This window comes from Ambystoma mexicanum, chromosome 14 (genome assembly GCF_040938575.1).
Source record: "Ambystoma mexicanum isolate Mex_15411 chromosome 14, UKY_AmexF1_1, whole genome shotgun sequence".
Lineage (NCBI taxonomy): Eukaryota > Metazoa > Chordata > Amphibia > Caudata > Ambystomatidae > Ambystoma > Ambystoma mexicanum.
The window spans coordinates 434,248,135-434,272,814 of record NC_090940.1 but is presented as its reverse complement, the minus strand read 5'-3'; the positions used below and the strand labels follow the sequence as shown (position 1 = coordinate 434,272,814).

General features: G+C 47.8%; 1 protein-coding gene across 4 annotated transcripts in view; it reads left to right on the top strand.

Annotated features, from left to right (window-relative positions):
* The window catches only part of LTBP2 (latent transforming growth factor beta binding protein 2), a 1,918,131-nt gene that overhangs the window by 1,807,405 nt on the left and 86,046 nt on the right, over positions 1–24,680 (top strand). For all 4 annotated transcript variants that reach the window (XM_069637635.1, XM_069637634.1, XM_069637633.1 and 1 more), the window contains one exon: positions 6,274–6,402. In XM_069637635.1, the coding sequence (XP_069493736.1) occupies positions 6,274–6,402 (129 nt within the window). The remainder of the gene's footprint in view (positions 1–6,273; positions 6,403–24,680) is intronic.

The window sequence follows — 24,680 nt, the reverse complement described above, 5'->3', positions numbered from 1 at the left end:
TCTGGATGCTAAGGGATGTCTAGTGGGGCCGACTGATGTGGTAATGTTTATTCTACCAAGTGTAGGAGATCACCCACCTCCTCTAGAACTGGGTGACTCTTTATCTAGATTTCCCTTGTTATCTGCTTTGGACAGCTCAAACATTTTTTAACCGTCAGCATTTTCCTATCCACCATAAGTGACTCTGATAAACTCTCCTAAATCGATGCATAACATTCAAACCCTGCAGCTTGAAAATACTGATGACTTTGCCTTAAAGTTTGTTTTGAATTACCTGGTTAAATTATATGAAAACATAAATCAGGATTTTAAAGACCAAAGCATTATTATGACCAAAATGAATTCAAAACTTTTGTTTATGGAGGTTATTATCTCTGCTAAGAGGAGTGAATCACAGGCCAACAGCCTCCAAGTTTCAATGAGGAGTTATTCAATTCTAAATCGGTGCAACAAGAAGGCAAAAGGGATAATCTTATCAGAATCTGAGGGAGATAAGGCACTTATTAGTACTGGAACTCCAAATCTCTCTGCTAATGGGATCTACCCAAAACCCTTGCTATCGGTAAGGAACAAAGAAACCAAAAAATCAGAAAGAAAAGCCAAAAATAAAGGCTCTTGCAAATTTTTAAGAAAATTAAGCTGTTCCCTATATAATAATGAAGAAGTCATTCAGCTAACCCCAAGGATGTCCAAAAGACAAGCAACAAAAAAAAAATCCTTTGGTACCTTTAGTTGAAAAGCCACGTAGCCATAACAAAACAAATACTACAAAAAATAATATAAAAAATATATATGTACGCAATTTCAGTGAAAAAATGGACTACAGGAAAATGTTTGATAAAACATTTTTTCAAACCTATGATGATTCGGCCTTCTTTGGAGAATCCGGTCATTAATCTAAGTCTTTTTATGATGCATACTAACGGGGATGATGACGAAAATGATTATAACATCTTGGATAAAGAAGACTCTAGTGATAGGCAAGATATCTGAAAGAATCTATGTTATTAAATCCTACGTATAATCTTATATCTATTATTGCATGATTCAAAGTTTTTGTTGAATGAGCTGGCTCCTAATCAAGTTCAATCATTCTGGATCCTGATTATCACCTTTGATGGCCATCAATTTTCTGCCCTGGTTCAACCCACAACAGATGAATTTTGGACTAGCCATTTTGAAATGATATATGGTGGCGTCACCTTGAATAAAGGTCTGCGTAGCAGTGAATGGTACTTGGACTTCTCTAGAGAAGATATTGTATATATTGTTCAAAAAGGTAACCCATGTAGGGCCACCGGCCCGGTTGGTTTATCAAAAATGACTTTAAAGGATAATCCAATTTGTGGGCTTTGATGTTAGAGGACCTATTTAGAAACATTATACTGTTACATTTTACTCCTCCTTCTTGGAAGACGTCTAATATCAACACAATTTTTAAAAATACAGCTAATTATAGGACTATCGCTCTTTTGGATTTTTCTAGCACATTTCTCAAAATGAATTCTGAAAGATCTAGAGAAGTGGGTAACACTTTGGGTATACTTGATAGAAATCAAGTAGGATTTAGGAAACAAGTGGGTACTGCTATAAATAGTTTTATACTATACCACTTCATCAACAGGCTCATATTTCTAAATGCCCAATCAATGTGGCATTTGTATACCTTACCACGGTCATCGACCTTGTTAATCGTTTAAAATTGTAGTCTAAGCTACATAGGCTGGATTGCCCATCACTTTTAGTAAATGTCTTGGTGCACCTTCACGAAGATACCAAAATTAAGATCAGACTCAATAGAGAAGGAAACTGCTTCTGATAAATACAGACGAGTCGTGGTCTGCGAAAAGGGTGTGTTTAACCACTTTACTTTTTACCCATATATATCAGACTTGAGTCAAACTCTTTCCTTGGGTAATTCATTTCCCCCACCTTTGAGCTCTTTATCCATTTCAAACATGTTATATGCAGACGATATTGTCCTTTTTGATTGGCCTACCATAGGGCTACAACTCTCTCATAGCAATTTATAATTACTTAAAGGTTCCTTTATTAGAGATAAATGTGACAAAAGCAAACTTAATGACTCTGAAACACACGAATCATAAACATGCACGATTCATTTGGTTCTTGGATGGGGTCTCCTTGGGAGTAAATGTCCAAGCTAAAACGCACTACATAAATGATTTAAAAAATGTAGACCCGGAAACAATACTATATGTATCACAGTTGAAGAAAGTGGATCACAAATTTGGCAAATTCTCCATGATGCCTCTTTTAAAATGATATAAAGCTAAAATGTTAACCAGTATCGTTTGTGGAGCCAAATTTGTATCTTTACAAATGAATTGGTGCCTTTATCTGTAAACATGAATTAGTGTAAAGTGGAAGCCTGTCTCTGGCGCTGATGATTGACTCTCCATCAGTGTGTTCCAATTTCAGTAACCAACATTAATTGGGCAATATCTCTTTGCAGGTCTTAGCTAATTAGAAAGGCTGCAACTTTTACAGAACATTCTGAATCCTCTCCAGATTTTCTTTTGTGTGGTATTCAGAAAATATTGCAGAATAAATCCTGTGAGCCATTAAATATATTCTCAGTAGAGGGGCTCCGACACTCCTTTGTAATTAAATATATTTGTTTTGCACTGTCAAACTGTACTCTGTTCGCTTGACATTGATAAACTGGATTTGATTAACAATCCTGTTAAGATTAAAAAGAATCTATGATTGCACGATTGGCTACTAATCTGCCAAAATCTCATATTGTATTGTCTCTTCTTGCAAACCCTTATGGAGATTAAACCATATAATAGTATACCTTGATATCTGATATATTTTCCTGACAGAAAAGCGAGAATAAATGCTATGTGATTTAAATTGAATTTGGTATTAACCAATTAAATTATAGGTGCGCAACGTAATGTGCCCAGAAGTTAAACAATTTGTAGATTCTATCATACCAATATTGAGACATTAAAACATTGGTATATCGAATGTCAAGGCTTATCAGCTATAAGAAATTATTATTTTAGACATTTTGTACATTGTGAACAAAATCTTGCAACAGAGCAATTTTGGGGTAGAATATTATGTGGAAATCTAACTTCTCTGACAACTGCAGTTTTAAAGTTTCTATAATTGATTTGTAATGACTTTACTCCTTTAATTCGATCATTTCTGTGCACAGATAATGTTGATATTCTAATCAATTCACAGAATGCATCTTTTGTTTAAAGGGTGAAAGAGAATAATAGATGGAATGCCCATGTTGATAAGGTCAAAGCACAGATGACTCAATTAAATAAAGGTATTTTGTTATTTGCCTTCAGATTTGTGGCAGGGGATACACCCCTTCCCACTCCGAGAGTGTACAAATTAAACATCGGTGGGTTAGTAAAATATGCTGCAAGTGTTTGGGGAATAAGAAAATTGTGATTATTTATAAAAAGACAAACTTAGGATCTTGAAATCTGATTTCAAAGTATGACAATCGGCCGCAAAAAATGTTTATACATGAAATTAGATGTCAAACCATTGAATTTGAGTATTCAATTAGTACTAGTCCATTTATGGTTACCAATTTGGAAACTTATAAAGCGATTTTGACATGACTTAAAATTAAGGATATTTTAAAGTCATAAAATGTGTTTAATTGTAGATGGCTGTCATATGTGAACACATGGGTATGCAATGGCGGGCTTCTTACATGTTTGATGATTGTCTTAATCTACTTAGCGATGCTAGAACAGTGATTTTAGGAATTGCATTAGAGGGTTACCGTAATTGGTTAATATTAGAGGATAAAAATGGACTTTAGAAGACTATTTACCTTTTATGGACACATGTTTTAGTTGGGTGTGTGACATTCTTGCTCGTAAGCATATTACAAAGCTTCAATGTGACCAATTACTATTATCAGCTAATAGGGTGTCCTGTGGAATCTGTAATGGATCTAGTTGTTTATGTGATAATCGTTCAAGAGAAACCAGTATTCATGTCCTCTTTTTTGTCCTTTTCATAATGTCATTTTTAATACCACTGTTAGAATTATTGGGCCTTAATCAGTGTCAGGCTGCTTATATGCATCTTATGATGGGTGGTGATGTTAGAGTTTGTTGGAAACGTTGTGACAGCTACCATGAGGATAAGGAATAAAATGGTGTCTAATTAGTATCTTGACTTATTTTCAAAAAAGCATAGGTATTTTAATCCGTTTTATTATCTCTGTGATATTCATATGACTTCTTTATTGTTATATTAATATTTTAATGTTTAAATATTTTAACCAAAAATAGTATCTATGATGATGATGATAGATATCTTCCACAGCGCACACCAAGGGCAACAGAACAATGCCACTTTGTTTTAACTGTTGTGCAATGGGCGTGAATTTTTTTTACTTTCTTTTCAACTGGTAACAAAACTATATTCCTTTCAATGGGAATGGGAGCTGTAAGCTCCTTTGAGACTGTGGGCATTCCTTTTGCTCTCTCCCATAGACTCCCATGTGTCTTGAGGTTTCCAGAGGGGCCTCTAGGAGGATATGTAGGGCTCCCCAATGATTGTCCCTTGCCAAACGGTATGGGATTTTGTAACAAATATTAATACAATTAAATAATTTCATTTAATAATTTCTTTTGCTGAGATTACATACAGTTAGGCTCTCAAAATATCCCCCTCCATGGAAAGGGTTGTGCTAAAACTAATTTAAAAAAATGATCTGTTTCTTCTGTGAGCATCTAGGCAATTTTTGGTTTTACCTACTGGCTGCTAATTTGTTGGTAGTTCTGCTGGGCCCACATTTGCTACAGTGTACTGTTCTGTTGTACTGTATTTGCAAATTACTCTGCTCAGCCTATTACTTGCCTACCATATTGCCTCAGCCCTGCACCATCACTCTGCATTTATATTTCAGCTGTTCTTTGATCTGTGACTCTTCTTTGTACCCGATGCTTAAAATAGAAAACCATGAGTATGCTCATAGCATTCTTAATTGTCAAGTGGAGGTTGGCTGGTACTAAGCAAAGCTAGGGCCTGAGGTAAAAGAGGGCTTGATACAAGAGCATCTTCTTTTAGAATGCCCGCCCTAATTTCCCCCATTACATGTATCCACTTGCAACCTTCCAGGAAAGCAAATGAAAAAGGGGAAGATTACAGGCCACTAAATCTCATTAGTAAGCAAGAGCCTACAGCAGAACAAAAGAGGTGATGACTGGAAGGTTTAGAATTCATCTAAACCTGGGGAAACGCTCTGGGCAACCCTCAAGACCATTGTTTTACACCTGCCAAGCCATAACAGAAAGGGGAAAGACCATATGAAAATCAGACTTAGTCCCACTGCAAAAGTGGCAGTCCACATCCCTTCTGTGATTGGGAGTAATCAGTGAGGTGTAGCTTGGGTCTCTAGGCCCAGCAAGCACAGGACCCATGTCTTGGAATAGCTGTCCCACTCGGTGTGCGACCAAGCCTGATTTGCATATGGTCTTTCCCCTTTCTGTAATGGCTTTGCAGGCTGAAGAACGATAGTCTTGAGGGTTGTCCAGAGTAATTCCAGCAGTTAAGATTAATTCTAAACCTTCCAGCCATCACCTCTTTTGTTGTTCTATACTCACACCAAGTGGGACAAGTATGGCCAGACGTGGGTCCTGAGGCTGCTCGGCCTAGAGAACCAAGCTAAACCTCATTGATGATGCACAATTAGGCTGAAACATGTCTGGGTGTGCAGAAGAGATGTGACCTTGCAGTTCGGGCTGGGCGGCCCCTGTTGGGATGGGACCAAGCCTAATTTGTATATGGGTTTTCCCCATTCTGTAATGGCTTGGCAGGCTGAAGAAAGATGGTCTGGCGGGGTTGCCCAGAGTGATACCAGAGGTTACAATTAATTCTAACCTTCCAGCCATCACCTATTTTGTTGTGCTATAAGAGGCAGGTGCCACCACTAAAGTGGTAAGCTCTTTTTGTTCCACTGCATGTTGATGCCGAACTGCTGACTCTCTTGATATGATGGTAGCCTATGTAATGTGCTGAATAATGTGCTCTAAGGAAGTATTGGGATTATTACACATATTGTACAGTATATAAGGCCTGGATCTTTCCTGGGCCATGTATGACATAGATCTTGTAACTGAAATGAATAGATTGCTGTTCCCTACAATCTGTTTGTCCTAATGTGATGCTCCTCTCAGATGCTGCGCTATACAAATCCTGGTTTTCAACTTTGAATGTGACATCACCCTCTGGCTCACACAATCATTTTCTCTCTCTTTGCAGATGCAGACGAGTGTGCCATGTTCAGCTCAGAGATCTGCAGCAAGGGATTGTGCATCAACATGGTGCCAGGATACACCTGCTTTTGCCAGTCTGGGTTCTACTACGATTCTGTCAAGCTGGAGTGTGTTGGTGAGGCACCACGCCCAGTACCAACCAGCTATTCTCCTTCCTTCCTGTGCTTTCATACCCCAGTTTTAACATGCTCACTCCTGAGATTGCCACTTTCTTGCCTTGCTATCATACTCTTGCTACAACCAAAACTCAGTTATTTCCATACTTACATGATCTTGCAATAACAATTTCTCATTAACCCCATGACCTTCTTAGTCATCCCAGCCCTTACTGGCTCACACAGTCTCAGCTTCATGACAGGCTTTACCAGAAAAATGCAAGACTTTTTACCCAATCCATTACCCAGTGTAAGACATGTACCCAAATATTTTGCAACAAACAAGGGAATTATATATCCCTGAAACAGCGATCTAATGTTCCTTTCACTGACAGGAAGGTACCCATCTATGCTCCTGCCAGACTTGGGTCTGTAGATCCAAACCCCAGTTGTGTGTTCCCCTTTGTTGCTGGGCTTCAGAGTGGTAAAGGTAGAAAGAAGAAATACAGGTTTCATTGGTCCAAGGTTATGGAGAAGCAGAAAAAGATGGATGCCTCGTCAAGCTGAGTCAAAGGTTGCTTTCCAAGGATGAGGTATGTGGTGCTGTGAACTAGACGAGCAAAGCGCCTGGATTTACATTTTCTGTTGCCCCAAAGCAATCAGCTTTGGAATCCAGCAGGTATTAAGGCCTGGGGCGAGGAAGCATGGTATGCGGGTAATACCTTGATCAATTATAGGTCATTTCAATTAGTCCTACTCTATCTTGTCGAAGTCCTTACACCCTGCTTTCCTACTTTTTCCAAGAGGAAGCTTCAGCTTATTCAAATATAGGTTTAGAATAGTGCTTGAACTGCATTGCAGAAGTTATCAGGAGGAAGGATGTGTCTGATCTTTTGCTGGAAGTGCAGTTGTAGATTGCATGTTTTGGTGACAGCAGCAATCTGATTAGTGAAGGAAAGGTGGGGGGTCGATGGTGAAGCCAAGGGATTTGACAGGTGTGGAGAGGGATATGTGTGAGTTGCCCATGGGGAGTTATTTGATCCAGGGGGTGAGTTTGGGTTTGTGTCTGGGGGGGTATGACGATTCACCTACTCTGGTCACTTCTCTCCAGAGGGAGCCCCTTTCAATGAGGCTAGAGTGGTGAGGCCGCTAACCAATAATCCCCGGGGTGGTAACAAGTAGGAGGACCTAATGGAGAGGAAGTCCCCTCCTGAGGACAAGGACATGTGTCTGGGCAAGGCCTCATAAAACCCCAACCTCACAGGCCAACGACAGCAGTTTTTTCTGGGGTATCAATTCTCATTCCATGATGGACCCTTACTGCTCTTTCAACCTTGAAACTCCAAAGTTTATAAGGTCGATGAAGAGCTCTTCGGAAAGTTTCAATGTGTACTGTTGCCATATCCTTTCGTCTAAGTCTGTTGTTCATAATGTTGCTAGGAAGTTTAAGCTAGTGCTGTTAGCTAATTCTAGCCATTTTGTTAACAGTGCTTCAAACCATGGAACATAATGGACTGGAAAGAAGAGCAGTGACAAAACAACTCAATTATTGAATGTAGAAAAGACTGAGACAAAGAAAAGCACAAACCCGGTACAAAGTAGCATGCCAAGAGCTTTCACAGCATCTGTCAATCCAAACGACATTACACAGGGGAGGTCCAAGCTATATATAGTAAAGACTGAGAAGAGACAAACGTGTAAAGCAGAAGGAGAAGAGAGCGCAGCGTGTGGATGCCCCTGTCTGCAGGGTTCAAGCCTGGGAGCTGGAGACACAAAACTAGGAGAACCGTGCAGAGGGACTGGCGTCTCACCAACTCAGCTCAGGAACCTGTAATGCTGAGCTGTAGAAGTCCCAAGGGGAAATCAATTCTTGGGAGAGAAGTTGGAAGAAACGGAAGTTCTTCATTATCCGGCAATGGCCCGGGCAATTCTGGCAAACTGGAAGCTGTGATACAACCAGAGGGAGAACCAGGCGACTGAGGGGGCCGCATTAAAGCTCAAAAAGCTGGAGCAGGGCTTCGGGAGACTTTAGCAATGCTCGTCTCCTAAAATGAAAAGAGGAATAGCAAGACGCCCGAGAAGTGTCTTGCAAGTCAGTTGGGGACCGGTGTGATAAACCTGCAGAGACTGAGAGGTTGGTGGCACGACCTGTAGTTGGTAGACTGTTTGATCTGACAATGGTGCCGAGACTGCCTACTGTAGCCTACTGCAGAGTCATGTAGGTGGCTATCAGGAGAGAGAGACTGTGGAGGAGGTGTAACCTGTCACAGTGGGACCGAGGGGTCCAACAGTTATGCCGAGGCAGTACACAATAACTCGAGGTGGAGAGAGGCGAGACGCAGAGGACTACTGAAGGAAGAAGTTGAACTAAGAAGTGTGAACCCACGACCCCTGCAAAACCAGTGAAGAGTTCCCCGGGAGAAGGTAAAGAGAGCATGCATAAGTCTGGGAGGGGACCAGGAAGTTACGAGACTGTGAACCATAAAGAAATAGAGAAAAACATAAATCATTTTGTGATACAGTTCCCAGGCCAGTTCCACAAAAGTGTGGTACTGGAGGGTCGAGAGGGACTCCAGGAACAGCTTCATCCTCCCAGTGGGGGCAGTTCAAGACTTGTGAAAAACCTAGAGGTTGTGAAAACGTCCCTAAAGGAGCTACAAACCTTATTAAGAACTGTGAAAGATAGTGGGGAACCAGATAGGAGAAAGGAGAATGTTATGTGATTGTTTATTTTCTGTTGGATTGCAGAGAACCCACAACTTTTATGGAACTTTTGCTTTGAACAACCTGAGATGTTTGGACGCTTTACATACAGGAGAAGGTAGTCGTAGGGCCTTATTATAAGTTGATCAGTACAGAATTAATGTTCTGGTATTAACGTATACCGGCACGTTTCTGCACTGGCCAACTACAAGTTTGCCGGTGAGGTGCCTGACCTAACTCCAGCTAAGAGTTGGAAGTCAGACACCTTACCAGCAAAAATCACTGGTAATACTGGCAAAATCCCCCCTGGAGTCCAATGGGACTCCATGGAATGGGGATTTACATCCGACACCAGCACTTGTAATCCAGCGGTAGTACCGCTGGACCAAGTGCAGATATTGGTAGTTCATGTTAGCCGGTATCCTGGCGGATTTACTGCAAGGATACCAGCAAACATATAATGAGCCCCATTCTCCTGGATTACGAAGAGTAGCTGGACTTTATGATGTTTTGCTGTAGTGACAGGTATGGAGTAGGAGCCTTTGGGACTGGGACGTGCCTTTTTGTTTTGACTCACACAGACTTCCTAAGGAGCAGCAGAGTTTCTTTAGTTTAGGTAGGGAAATCCCATTAGAGTTAGGGATAGATAGGTATGGTTTATCATTTAATCAAACTCTATATCAACTAATTTGGTACCACTTGGGCAGTCTCTTCATTCCTTGTGACCACAGGGGGCAGACAAGAAGGTATTACATTTTGGAAGGTTTGAGCTTAAGGAAGTGGGTGTCCATCCAGTTGGTGATGGTGGATAGACAGCTTTTGTGGATGTCGAGTTGTGAGGGTGATGAGATTTGGATGTATATCTATGTGTCATCTGAATACGGGTGGAAATGGATGTTGTGTTTGCTTAGTGTCTGTCCAAGGCAAAGGATTCAACATATGGGCCTCATTACGAGGTCAGCGGTAAGGGGTTAACGGCAACGGTAAAGGTGCTGTTGCCGTTAACCCCTTACCGCTGCATTAAGAGGTCCCTTAACGGGTCCCGCTAAGGGCCCAGGGAGCTAATAACGGGCCTGCTATTCGTGGGCCCGTTATTAGCTCCTTCCCCATTCCAATTGAGCCATATGGGGGCTTGAATGGGAATGGGGAATGGTTTTCAGAATGGGGATTTACCGGGTCCTCCAAGGTTGGAATGACCCGGTAAGTACCCATTCCGAGAACCCAGACCCGGTATGCGGTAAGGGGGTAGCCATGGTGCTGATAGCACCATGGCTACCTCCAACCTCGTAATAAGGCCCATAGACTAAAGAGTGGAGACAGGAAGGAGCCTTGTGTGACGCTGTACTAGACTGGGGTGGGGTCAGATCTAAAACAGGGTCATGTAGACAAATTGTGTCCTGTCAATAAGGATGGAGGGGAACCAGTCGAGGATGGTGCCTGAGAGTTTCACCCTCTGGGACAGGATGTTGACTAGAATGTTATGGTCGATGGTGTTGAAGACTGCAGAGTGGTGGAGGAGTATGAGTAGTGATGTGTGCCTTTTGTCAGTGATATTGTGGAGGTCATCAAGGATGTGAAGAGTAGGGGTCTCAGCGCTGTGTTCAGGTTAAAAGCCAGATTGGAAGGAGTTGAGTTGGTTGTTTGTGGTGATGTTGCAGTTGGGTAGTGACAAAGGCCCTCATTAAGACCCTGGCGGAAATCGAAAAACGATGGCGGAAATGCAATACCGCCATCGAATAGCGCTCGGTGCGACTATGACCCGTCACCGCAAAGTACGAAGCCATTAGCGACACCGTAGTGAACGCCAACGCTAACTGCACCAAGCACGCGCGCGCGCGCCATGCCAAACCGCAAACACCACCATGGTGCAACGGTACGCCAATTCCGACCCTAGCGGACATGTACCTAACGCCATCAGGCATGGCGGAATGTACCATTCCGCCATGGCGAGAAGTACGGCATCGCGAATCAACCGTAAACGGCCCCACTGAGTGCCTGTACACCGCTCCCTGCCCACAAAGTACAACTCCCTGTAGGTGCAATGAAGTCACAATGCAACCATTGAAATGTACAAAGCACCCATGCATGCCAACGAACAAAAGCAACACAAGAGGGGCCAATGGGAGCTGCAGGTCACAGATGGCACGAATACAGAAGCCATCCCAATGGACATGACCACAGTCCCCCACCAAGAAACGCACGCAAACACAGGCACCTGTGCCCAGCAACATTCCGAAAATCACATCATTCCACCAGTCCACCTGGCTGACCGGCATCTGTTACACAAAACCCAATCCCCCGCCCCTGAGCATGACAACATTCAAACTGTCATATAGGCAGCCCCCATCCCTGACCTCACGGGCTCAGTAGGCAAACGCGGCCAGTACAGTACCACGCAACTAAACCCCGAAGCTGGAACCCAATGCAGATCTCCTCACAATACATCGCCCCCCAAATAGGCATATGCCACATCACTTGCAAAGAAAAACGCTACACGGGCCAAATCAGAATAGCAATTTATGCACATCAAAGACACCAAGCCCATACAGCCATCAGGCCATGAACTCCAAAACACTAATCACCATTGTGGGCTGCATCCGCAAGAAATGACCAGCCACTACTTGTGTGTCGCCCTGTACCCCCATGGTACACAGAGCCACATTCACGTACGAAAAGGCAACATGGAAGCGCACAGAACCGCAGGGCTGTCCCAATGGGGAGGCACTAGTCCAGCTGAAAGACCGAAATGTTGCTCCGAGACACCAGTACTGCGTAAGGGCATGTGGGCCATTGGCGATCGTCCCATAAGATCGTAATGCTGCTCCACCGATTAACACGAAGCAGCAGGTGTCGGGAGTAAAATCCATCTGCAGGAGTGGCATACAGATGGCAGTGGCAAAAGGGGAGGAGATACCTGTCAACCAGAAGAAAAGAAAAAGAACAGAATGGCCATCAGAACTACATTCGAACAACTCACTTCAATGATCACACGAAATCCACAGCCATATGCATGCTAGCCCACTCAAAAGGATCATCACCACCCCAAAACCACTTGCGACTCATAACCATCTATATCGAGGTGCAAACACCATCACTAACGAGTGTACCTGTGCATGCGTCTGTCAAAACAGAATCCATCAGATGGGAATGTCAACGTGCATGGACACAAGTGTCTGAGGGCGCCTCGAGACAGGGAGGGCTCAACAAGGCCAGATAGACGATGGTCCCACTATGGCAGGCCTGCATCACATAGCGTAGGGGAGGCGGATAGATCCCAAGAAGCCCTGTACATGGCAAACTCTGTATCAAATCACCTGCCCATGCATCCATTCATCATTCCCTCATCCCGGGATCAAAACGCCTGAATAATTACTCACATGACATTAGAAACATCCATTGAGTCTGTGCGTTATGCAGCCTGCAAAATCCACAGTGCCCCAGCCCGTATTTCCAGTGTTGTGAAGTAACATGTATTTTGGAACGGCCGGCCTCATCGCCCACGTAGCTAATGCGCATCCCAAACTATTCATATCAATCATTGCTCCCTCGCCATGGGCCCTGTCTCAAGGACATTGAACAATAGAACGTTATATTTGCAGTCAGACCTGTGGGCATCTCCTCGCCGCCAGCTGATAACCGAAAGCGCCGCCTTTCGAATTCCTCATTTGCAACATCACGTCGAAAAGGCATCTGTGGCCGTTTGAAATCCCTAATTATTCCATCGAGTGCGGCTGTGTGTGAAAATGGCAACTGCCTTCACCCACGAATGGGACGCCCCGCCCGTCGTTGCAACTCGGTACAGTGATGCATGAGGGCCCACCGTTACTCGAGTACTACGTTCCACTGACCCTTCACAAGTCTGTTCGCGACTGCACAGATGGAATGGGAAACAATGGGACCATAGCCGAATGAACATAACAACCAATCCAACACGCCCATCGGGTACAAATACATGATAGCAATAGCAAGATACCATTCCCCGAATTGCAGCGTTGTGCGCGTGACGTGCTCGGCCAAAGGGGAGAGCAGTTTGCACAGGTGGAATGAATCACCACAGGTGGAGGCCATACAGCCTGAAAACACATGAATTGCACAGCCAGTCTCCTCCCACAACCACACCGAAATGCTACCGGCAGGACTCGCGATGTTGGCCCTGGGGGACCTGATAGCGCTGCAAGTGCTCCAACTCCAAGAGGAAGACGAACACCAACTACAACCGGCCGCACGGAGGAGACGCAGGAGGAGGAGGAGGGCAAGGCAGGGCCAGCAAGGCCCACCAGCACAGCCACTACCACCACGCAGGCAGCCCGCAATCCCACGCCTCCGAGCACATCCGTTCAACCTCACTGATGAGCAGATCCACACCCTCTACCGTTTGGACCGGGACACCATAGCCGCCATTGTGGACATGACACAGGCTGACCTTGTCAGCATGATAGATAGCCCAACCGCCATCCCACCCCTACTGAAGGTGGTGTCTGTACTCCACTTCCTGGCCACAGGCACCTACCAGCACACAGTCGGACAGTTGCATGGCATTTCTCAGCCACTGTTCTCACGGACACTATTGCAAGTGCTCGATGCCCTCCTGCAGCACGCAGACGACTACATCTGCCTACCACGCTCGGAGCAGGAAATTACAAACACGAAAGTGGGATTCCATGCACTTGGCGGCATACCGGGTTGCATTGGTGCCATCGACTGCACCCATGTGGAATTGGTCGTCCCACATGCCATGGAGGCCCAGTACCGCAACCGAAAACAATTTCATTCCCTGAATGTACAAATGGTGTGTGACTCCAACAGGATCATTACACATTGTTGTGCCCGATTCCCTGGATCAACCCATGATTCTATGGTCTTGAGGAACTCTACAATACCACGCTACATGGAGCGACACGCAGGGAACAGATCCTGGCTACTCGGTGAGTCTCATTACATGCATGATGATGTGGGGTATGTGAATTGGCAATGACCTGGCAGGAAGGGGGGGGGGGTGTGCGTACGTATCAATGGCATTCCACATCATACGTTTCTCGTCCACATACAGGTGATGCTGGATATCCACTGAAGAGATGGCTCCTCACACCAGTCCGGAACCCACGGGACCAGCATGAGGAGGACTACAACCATGCCCACTCACGTACCCGTGTAGTCATAGAACAGGCATTCGGCCTACTGAAGGGCCGTTTCCGCTGCCTCAGCAGGTCTGGCGGGGCACTCCTGTACCGCCATGAGAAGGTTGCAAAGATGGTGATGGCATGTGTCATGCTCCACAACATGTGCGTACGTAGAAATGTGCCCATGCCCCCTGACGCAGAACTGCAAGCACCTGATGATGGTCATGATGAGGGTGGGGATGTGGCAGCACCTCATGGAGTCTGCGAGGCACCGGAGGCCCGTGACATTCGTCAGCATCTCATTGATGTATGCTTCTAGCACTCACGCCTGGTGGCTGATACATGGACACGGGACTCGTGGCACTGCGTGTGTCTGGGACATGCACAATATGGACTGTACGCCTATGATGGCCTAGTACACAAAGATCAATGTCCACACATCTCATTGGTTGATCGTGCACTTTTTATGGCATATGTGATGTCATGTTGAACACCCTATCGACCCGCCACCCAAGTGAGCCCAACACACCCCCTCCACCCCCCTACCTCCCCCCCGAACACCAGTGTCCAAAGATGCTCATTGTCAGTGGGCTGTCGCTATTGCAGGCCCCCTCTGCGGGTATCAGGGGCACCCCTGCCTGTGGAGCGCAGGTTCCTTCCAGATCTACGTTGGGGGCTGCCCTGGACGGAGCTTGCAACGGATGATGTGTCTGCCTGCTCACGTCCATGCATGTCCCTAAGGGTTTGCGAGAGCTCAGTGAGCACACGGCGCACTGCGGCAAGTTCGGCACATACGTCCTTGGCCGTCGCATGCAGTTCCCCCCTGAGGCTCTCGGTGCTTCTCTCCATTTGGACTCTCAGGCTCTCGGTGCTACTCTCGATTTGTGCCCTAAGTGTCTCAGTTGATGTTTCTATGTCTGCCTTAGTGCCCCCACATTCATCAGCATGGTCCTTGAGGAGCGTGGCCAGTTGCTGCTGTTGTTCGATCAACTGGTCGAGGGACTGTTGCCTCTGCTGGGCCAAGGCCATTTGGGGGGGTGTCACGGAGGGGCTGTTGTCCTCATGTTGCATTGCCACAGGGCTTGTGGGGGATGGCCAGTCGTCGTCTTGTGGGTGCCCCTGCGTGGTATCCTCATGTTGTACGGGATGGGACAGACAGGGGGATTGGGACAGGTCATGGATGGATCTGACTTCGGCATCCCCGTTTTCTGTGTCGGAGCATGCTGCCATCAATGGGGTGTCACCTATGGTGCTGCTGCCATCGGAGGCAGTGCCTTCTGTGGCATCCATTGGGGGGACCTGTGGTGGTGGTGTTGTGGGCATGCTGGCTGCTGGGGTGCCTGTTGATGTTCCCTCCTCTGTGCTGCCACCTGATTTGTGCTGCTGCCGTGTCTTGATGCGTGCAGCTGAGGTGGAGGGTCTCTGGCCGTTGGTCTTGGCCCTCTTTGCAGGTGTGCTGGTAGGGGTGTCCTGTAGCTCGTCGTTTGGATCGGACCCTGTGGTGGAGTAGAGGAGGGCGAGGGTTATTGGTGGGTCTGTGGGAATTGGAATTGCATTGTGTCACATGCATTGGGGTGGTACCTGAGGGTGATTTGGGCCGGGCCCTTGGAGGTGCTTTGATTTGTGTGTGGAGTGAGGGTGCAGTTGTTTGGCAGCCTGCAGTTAGGGTGTGCCTGCTGCACGTGTAGTGCGTGTATTAGGGGTTTTTAATTATTTATGTATTTATTGTGGGTTTTAACGTGCGCTATCAGGCCGATGTGTGTGGACGTTCTCCTGGACATGTGTTTCTGTTGCACTATGTGGACGCATGGTACTTCACATGGATGGACTGTGTGGATTTGGCATAGTTTTTCCTGGCCCACCTACCTGTATCTTCGGATGTCTGCACTCCTTTCTCCATCCCTCCGACTCCCTCTATGCTCTCCATTCCGATGGTGGAGGCACAGATTTCTTCCCAGGGGGTCAACTTGATGGGTGATTCAGGACCTCCCCCGGTGGCTGTGGCAATGTTGCGGTTGGCAGAGAGTATGCTGCGGACGCGTATCCGCAGGTCGTCCCATCGCTTGCGGCATTGCTGTGGGGTGCGGGGTGCGGTCCCCACCGCACTTACCCGCTGTGCCACCAGAGCCCATATGGCCTTCTTGTTTGCAAGTGCCGTCCTGGTCATTTGCGTGGAGAAGACGACGGCAGCATTCTCCTGGAGGGTCTCTGTTAGCACGGTGAGTTCCTCACGGGAGAAGTGGACCTGCCGCTTGCGGTCGCACGCTTTCTTCGCTACTTTTCCCATTTTTCTTGGTTTCGCTAGGGTGGTTGACGGGTTGGGGTGTGTTTCAGGGTAGTGATTTTAGTGGTTGTGTGGTTTTAGTGTATTTATAGGTGTACGCCGGGATGTTTCCCGTTCCGGGCCCATGTTTTAACTTCCGTTTCCGTATATTTCCGGCCACCGTACTTTCCGGTAGGCGCACACTGCGGTGACCGCTAAGAGGGGTGGCGGTATTGCACCTGGGGCGCCGTACGGCGGCGGTGTGGGCCGTTTTGGGGTCATTTCCGCCATCGCGGACTTTGCACTTCCGCCATGCCGTGGTGCTCGTGCCCGATGGGTCGGAATGGGCCGCACTTTGCTCCTTCGTGCAATGGCGGAAACGCTATTTACGCTGTGGCGCTCCGGTCAGTCGCTTTCCGCCAGGGTCGTAATGAGGGCCAAAGTGTTTCATGATTCTGGTGAGGCACAGCAGTGATGGGCTAGTAATTTTCACGGAATGTGGGGTCGACAGATGGTTTTTTCAGAGTGGTTGAGATTTACCCAGTTTTGAGAGCAGATGGGATAGTACCATGTGAGAGACATGAGTTGATGAAATTGAGCCATTGGGGAGTGAGGGTGGTGATGCAATTGAATGCGGCTTGAGGTGGGCATGCATCATCCAAGAAGTGTGCAGGTTTAGTTTTGGTAGTAAGGGTGATGAGAGTGTCTGTGTGACTTGACTTGCGTTATGTGTATTTTGGAGTTGAAGTAAGCCATGAGGGAGTTGTATATTGCAGTAGATGGGGGTCTGGAAGGTGTCGATGGTGGTTTGGAGAGGGATTTGACAATATCGATTAGTTTCTGTATACGATTGGTGGCAGATTGGAGTTCCTGGAGGTAATGGTTGGCTTTGGCATTGCATAGGGCTATTTCGTATTTGTTGCGGCAGGGTCTGAGTGGTGTTCTACTGGCGGGATATGAGTTCTTTTGCCAGGCTCTTTCTAGGCATTTGGATTCCTGCTTGATAGAGAGGAGGGAGCTGTTGAACCATGGTGTATGGTAGTGGCTGTGGGGTTTTTGTATTTTGAGGGGGGCAATTTTGTCGAGTGCCTGTGTGATGATGGTGTTCTAATTATTGAGGAGAGTGAATGGATGTGCATGTGTGGAGAAGGGGGAATGTGTGTTGCTAAGGCTGTGTCTGTAATGTGTTTGTTTTGTCTGGGGATGAACAGGATGTGTGGCAGGTGGGGGGGGTCGTGTGCAGCAGAGTGCATGTGAAGGGGATAGCAAAGTGGTCTGACCACTACACCCAGATTCGATTTTACACTGAGATACGGTTTTTACTTGAAATCAAAAAGGCCCAGGGTGTTGCCGCTGTGTGTATGGGATAGGTGATGGGTTGTGTGAGGTCATAGGGGGTAAGTGGAATGAGGAAACTTTTTGGTATGGGATTGATGTCCAGATGGGAACTCCCAGGTTTGAAGTTGCCAAGGTAGATATTGATGCAGAAGTAGCTGTGGTTGTTAGTAGTGAATTCAGCCCAGTCGGTGTGAAGTTGAGATTGTGTGCTAGGGGATGGTAAATTGGGTGGGTAAAGGTGGGGTGTGGGTGTGATGGAGGAGAGCCATTGAGAAAGAGTGCTTCAAATTATATGTTTGGGGGCGTGGGGTTGCTAAGTGTGAGTGACTCTATATATGACAGCAATGCGTCCACCTTGTTTGTCTGTCGGTCTCTGTGGTAGAAGAGGTAGTGTTGGGGAAGCATGCCATGGATAATAGGTGTGTATTGGGGTTTAAGTCGTCTTTCTGTAAGGAAGAGTATATCTGGGGAGTGTGTGCTAATGTGTTCATTAATTTCATGTGTGTGAGCAGGTGCAGACGCACAGTTGAGAAGAATCCAATTGTATGGAAATTGTTGTTTTAGTGGAGTGTTGTGTTGGAGTTTAATTTGAATGTTGTTTCCATGCTTTGTATGAGGCATGTTTTGTGGCAAGCAGTATCCAACAGGGGCTAACAGGGAGCACAGAATGAAAAAAAGGGAACAGGAATATAGCAGGGACCCGTAGCTCCATCAACCCTTTGCTGTGGAATCACTAAGGAAGTCGATTACATTCCCAGAGGCACCCGGAAGTACTTCAGCAGGAAAGAGATATAAACAGGAAGCTAGTCCTCCTGACAGTGAAAGCTGCAGGATCACAAGATGCTGATACAGAGCTTGATGGAGGACTGCAAGAGGAGCTTCAGGCTGCAAATTGGCATTCTAAGGGGTATGGAAACTGTATCCTAAAAAGAATGGCTTTAACAGATACCCCCTTTCGCTTAAAGTACTAGGACAAGTGACTATTACATGAATTAGCTCCTGCAGTCCTGTTTTGCATACTGGGCATATTCTATCTGATGTATGTATACCACTCCAGGTGCCTCCAATCATGTTTAAGGGTGAATTGTCCAAGTTACGATTTAGATAAATGTGCATAACTCTGGATCCCATAAGTACTCCAGCTAGTTATGCACCCTTCTAGACGTAGCTGTACTGTCATTTGAATTTTGAGCACCATTTACAAAAATGAAAATCCTTTATGCAGCTAAATATTGTCACTTGATCTTATATGTTAACGTTTTAAATTCTTAATAAAAAAGAACAAGTTACTCTCTTACCTGGTAACGTTCTTTCGATGGGATGGTCTGACGATGTATTCCATATCTATGACAGTAATCACCACAGCTGTGCTGCTTCGGAAAATCTTTTAGCGTCTGCGTCCTTCGTCGATGACATCGATGACATCGATACGCCGTCCTCGAGGGCCTCCGTCAAGCCGACGTAACCGGATGTTATAAGTAGGACGCACGACGCCCGTAGCCTCAGTTGTAGTTTTTTCCCAGAACGTGTGGCACCAATCTACTGCCAGTATGACCACAGAAAGCCTTGTGGAAACGTAAGCTGCAATCACATAAAGAATTCTGTAGCGGGGTAGGCAGGGAGGGAGCGATATGGAATATGTCGTCGGACCATCCCATCGAAAGAACTTTAACAGGTAAGAGAGTAACTTGTTCTTCGAGGGGATTGGGTCCTCCGACGTATTCCATATCTATGACAGACTCCCAAAGCAGTACCAAGGTAAGGAGGTGGGAAAAGAATTTAGAATACACAAATTTAGAATGCCCAATCAAATTGCAGAGTAAAGGACCGCCTTGCCAAAGGCCAGATCCTGCCCATGGATAGAATCTAGGGAGTAGTGACATACAAAAGTATGGACCGAAGCCCAAGTGGCTGCATCACAGATGTTACGAATAGGAACACCCCTCTGCAGGGCAATAGAGGCAGCCATACTCCTAGTCGAATGGGCCCGTAAACCTACTGGAGGGTCCTTACCCACCAGGCGGTAACATTCAGAAATTGCCAAGATAATCCATCTGGACAAAGTCTGCTTAGTCACAGCTTGTCCCAAACGCCTTCCAGAGTAACCAATAAAGAGCTGATCGTCCACTCCCACCCGGGACATGCGAGAAATGTAGAAGCTTAAAGCTCTCCTAGGATCCAACCTATGGAGCCTCTCCTCCTCCTTACCAGGATATGGAGGAGGATAAAATGCCGGAAGAATAACCTTCTGGCCTAAATAAAATTCCGACACCACCTTCGGAAGAAAGGAAGGACGAACTCTAAGGACAACCCTGTCCTTATGAAACACAGTGAAGGGTGGCTTAACTGAAAGTGCCTGTAACTCACTCACTCTGCGAGCGGAAGTGACCGCAACTAAAAATACAGTTTTAAGAGGTAACAGTCTCAAAGGGCAAGAATGTAAAGGCTCAAATGGAGCACGCCTTAGAAACTTGAGAACAAGGTTCAAATCCCAACCGGGCACCTGGAAAGGTGACAGAGGGAACACATTAGTGATCCCTTTTTAGAAACTGAGAAATTAAAGGAATTTTAAAATAAGAACACTCCTCAGACGAGCGCTTAAATATAGACAGCGCCACCAGGTAACCTTTAATGGTACCCACTTGCAAGCTCCTGTGGGCTAAAGAAAGCAAAAAAGACAGAACCACAGGAATGTCACATGACAAAGGATCCACATTCTTAACCCTGCACCAGTCGCAGAACTTTCTCCAATGGCAACAGTACAGGGACTTTGTTGCCGGCCGTCTGGCCGAAAGCAACACCTCCACCACGTCTTCAGGGAGGTCCCAATCCTTATACCTCAACCTTTCAGAAGCCAAGCGTGAAGGTTGAGGGATCTGACCTCTGGATGGAGAACCTGACCCCCTCCCGTGAGAGCAGATCGTCTCGGTAGGGAAGACGACGTGGAGGGCAAATGGACAAGTCGAGAAGGTCCGGGTACCACGTCCTCCTGGCCCATGCTGGAGCAATGAGGATCATCAGGGAACCGAACCTCCGTAACCTCAGCAGCACTTGCGGGATGACGGGGACTGGAGGAAATGCGTACAGCAGGGGGAATGACCACTCCACCACGAACGCGTCTCCTAAGGCTCCTCTTGGAGGAAATTCCTGCGAGCAGAACCTTTCGCACTGCCAGTTGACACTGGAGGCTAAGAGATCCACTTGAGGGGTCCCCTATAGGGCGAAGATCTCCAGGAGAATCTCCTGAGCCAACTCCCACTCGTGAGAGATCGCGCTCTGCCTGCTCAGAGCATCCGCCGTCTTGTTTTCGTCTGCAGCCAGATGAACTGCCGAGATCGAAATTTCCTGCTGGATTGCCCAGAACCAGAGCTGCATCGCCTCCCTGCACAGAGGAAGTGACCCTGCCCCCTCTTTTTGTTGAGGTAGTGCATGGCCACTGTGTTGTCTGTCAGAATCAGGACATTCTTTCCTCGCACAGTCGGCAGAAAAGCCTTCAGGGCAAGCCTGACAGCCCTCAGCTCCAACAGATTAATATGGAGTCTGGACTCCGACAGAGACCAACGACCGCTGACCGTCAGCTTGTTGGCATGAGCTCCCCATCCCGTGAGGGACGCGTCCGTCACGATCGTCACCTCCAGCCAGGGCAGCCAAAACAGAGCCCCCTTCATCAGGTGGCTTTCGACGGCCCACCACAGAAGGTCCTGGGCGACCGAGGGCGGCACCTGAACGGGGTCCTACCTCCTGCCGGAGGACTGAGACCACTGGAGCTTGAGTGCCCATTGCAAAGATCTCATCCGCGACCTGGCCTCGGGCACCAGAAGAATGCAGGATGCCATGAGGCCGAGCAATCTCAAGAACTCGAACGAAGGGAGACTCTGGGCATGTTGGAACTTGTGCGCCATCTGCTGAATGTGATGAGCCCTCACCTGGGGAGGAAAACACTGCCCCAGGGACGTGTCGAGCGCTGCTCCGATGTACTGGAGCCTCTGAGTTGGCGTCAAGTGGGACTTAAGTTGAGGGAGAAACCCAGCTTGTGAAGGGAGTGGCAGGTGACAGACAGATGATCCAGGACTTGCTCGGGAGAGCGCGCCCTGATCAGCCAATCGTCCAGGTAGGGGTAGACGTGAATCCTCCCTTTCCTGAGATACGCTGCCACCACCACCATGAGCTTGGTGAAGACCCTTGGGCGGAGGTCAATCAGAATGGCAGGACCCGAAACTGAAAGTGCAAGTCGCCAACCGCGAACCTCAGGTACTTCTTGTGCTTGGGATGGATCGGCACATGAAAATAAGCGTCCTTGAGGTCTAGAGACACCAACCAGTCCTGAAGTTGAAGGGCCTGGAGGACTTGAGAAAGAGTAACCATCTTGAACTTCTCCTTCCGAAGGAGCTTGTTGAAACCGCGCAAGTCCATGATGGGTCTGAATCCCCCGTCTTTCTTCGAAATCAAAAAATAAGGGGAATACCATCCCTTGTTCCTTTCCGCTACAGGCACCAGTTCTATGGCGCCTTTCTCCAGCAGGGATTGAATTTCCTGCGCAAGTAGCGGATACAGACTCTTCAAAGAGAGATTCCCTGGTGGATTATCGTGAGGCCTCTGCCGGAAAGGAAGACAGTAGCCGTGGGCTATGATCTCCAGAACCCACACATCTGAAGCAATGGCACGCCATTCTACAAGATGCTGCGCCAGCCTTCCCCCAACCGGAGAAGCATGGGCCTCATGACTGAGCTGAAGCGGCTGCGGCAGTGCCTGAGGGCAAAGAGGCAACTGCTTGCGCGGCCTTGGCACCTCGAATACCTTGTTTACCACCTCTGGCACTCCTACGGTTGCCCCTTTGACTCACAGCTCTTCTCGCTCTACTAAAGGATGAGTAATAACGAAAAGAACCTCCCCTCCATTGCTGTCCCCTAGTACGAAAAAGGCGGAGGTTGGCGGACTGCAGCACCCAACGACTTCACTGCAGCTTTCAAGGTCTGCAACCACTCAAGACTCTCGTCAGCCTTGCTGCCAAAAAGATGTTCACCATCAAAGGGCATGTTGAGGAGCCAGGCTTGCACATCCGGAGCAAAACCCGACTTCTGCAACCACGCAAACCTGCGCATTCCGGTGCTCGTCGCCATGGACCGACTGACGCAATCAACCATGTCAACCATGTCCAGACCCGACTAAATGGATTCACACATGGCATCCTTGCCATCTTGCACGATAGCAAGGAAACCATCCCTTTCCTCCCCTTCGGGGATATGATCAGCCACTAAGGAAATGCATTTTCACAGAGTGTTCGTGAAACGAGACAAGGCACAAATGGAGTTGGCAGCCTGAAGCGCCATACACCCAGAAGAAAACACCTTCTTCGCCCAGCCGTCAAAACGTTTGTCGTCCCTATCAGGAGGGATGGTAGGGTACGACACCTGCTTTGCGGGGGCCGTAGCCGCCTGCACCACCAAACTCTCCGGAGTAGGGTGCGTTGTCAAGTAGCAGGGGTCGCTGGGCGATATTTCTTCGGCAAGGACTTGCTCACTGCCGGAAGACTCTCCGAAGTCCAAGCCGCAGCCACCCTTCTCTGCAAGGCCATATGGAATGGCAGCACCGGGTCAGTTGGAGGACCTTGGTCCAAGATATCAGTCAGGTCATCCTGGTGAAAATCCCCAGGGGGGCAGACGAACCCAGGTATTCAGTGACCCTCGACATGAGGCGCCGATATGAAGATTTGGCATGCGTGCCAGGCTCCGGCCTACCAAACTCCACCTCCGGAGAGGTGTCCAGACCACTGGCGTCGTGCAGTGACTGACGCAGATCCTCAAGTTGACTGTGACCAGAAACAATGTCATCAGGAACCAATGCAGGAACCTTACCTTCCTCAGACCTCCTCCACCTCAGAAATATAATCCACAGGTTAGAAAGAGGGTACAGAAAAAGGCACAAAGACATGTTTAGCCTTAGCCATCGCCTTTCTGGGGGGTGCCACCGTGCCACAGGGTACCTCCGACAAGGCTGCCTCGAAAGGCATCGAGGGCGTCGACGGAATGGGTGTCGACATTGAGCGTGGCGCCAACAGCTTTGACGGCGCTGACACAGGCCTCGAGGGCGGAGCCCCGAGTGTGTCTCTCTACAGCCTGGGCGCCGATGACGTCGACGACTTCCTTGGAGGCGGGTTCTCGAGAGAGTCGGTCGACGACCTCGGCGCCGCTGGCATCGATGTCTTCTTCGAAGACTTCACAGAGTCTCGCGGTCTCGATGGCGTCGAGGACCGGGACCTGGAACGGGCATGCCTAGAGCGACCATCCTTGTCCGACCGGGACCTCGAAGGCACCCAGTGGTCGCGATGACTGCTCGAGCCCGAAGGCGGACGAGCAGTGTCTCTAGCGCGGCCTCGACCGGCGTTCTCAGACGGCGCGGCCGGACCGGAGCCCTGCGATTGAAAAATCGCCAACATCTCCTTTCGGAACGAATCCCATTCCTCAGGAGTGGAATGCTTGTTGGGACAAGCTACCCGCCGACGGGCGGAGTCCTTGAAAGAGGACGGGGAAGGCGACCTGTGACGGTGCTTCCTGGAGTGCCTCGAAGAGACAGAGGTCTGGCGGGACCGACTCTGAGACTGAGAACCCCCGGACTCATGACGTCGATGCGGAGAGTCGCCCCTCGAATCGTCTGTCGAAAGATCAGTGGAACGTGACTTCTGGGGCTTGGCCACCTTACCGACCGACAGCTTCTTCTTACGCTCCCGCAAGGCATTCGAAGTGAGCGATTGGCAGTCGACACAGTCGTCCGTATCATGGTCCTCCCCGAGGCACCAGAGGCAAGCGTCGTGCGTATCTGTCAGGGACATCTTAGACCCGCATACCCGACACTTCTTAAACCCGGACCACGGGGT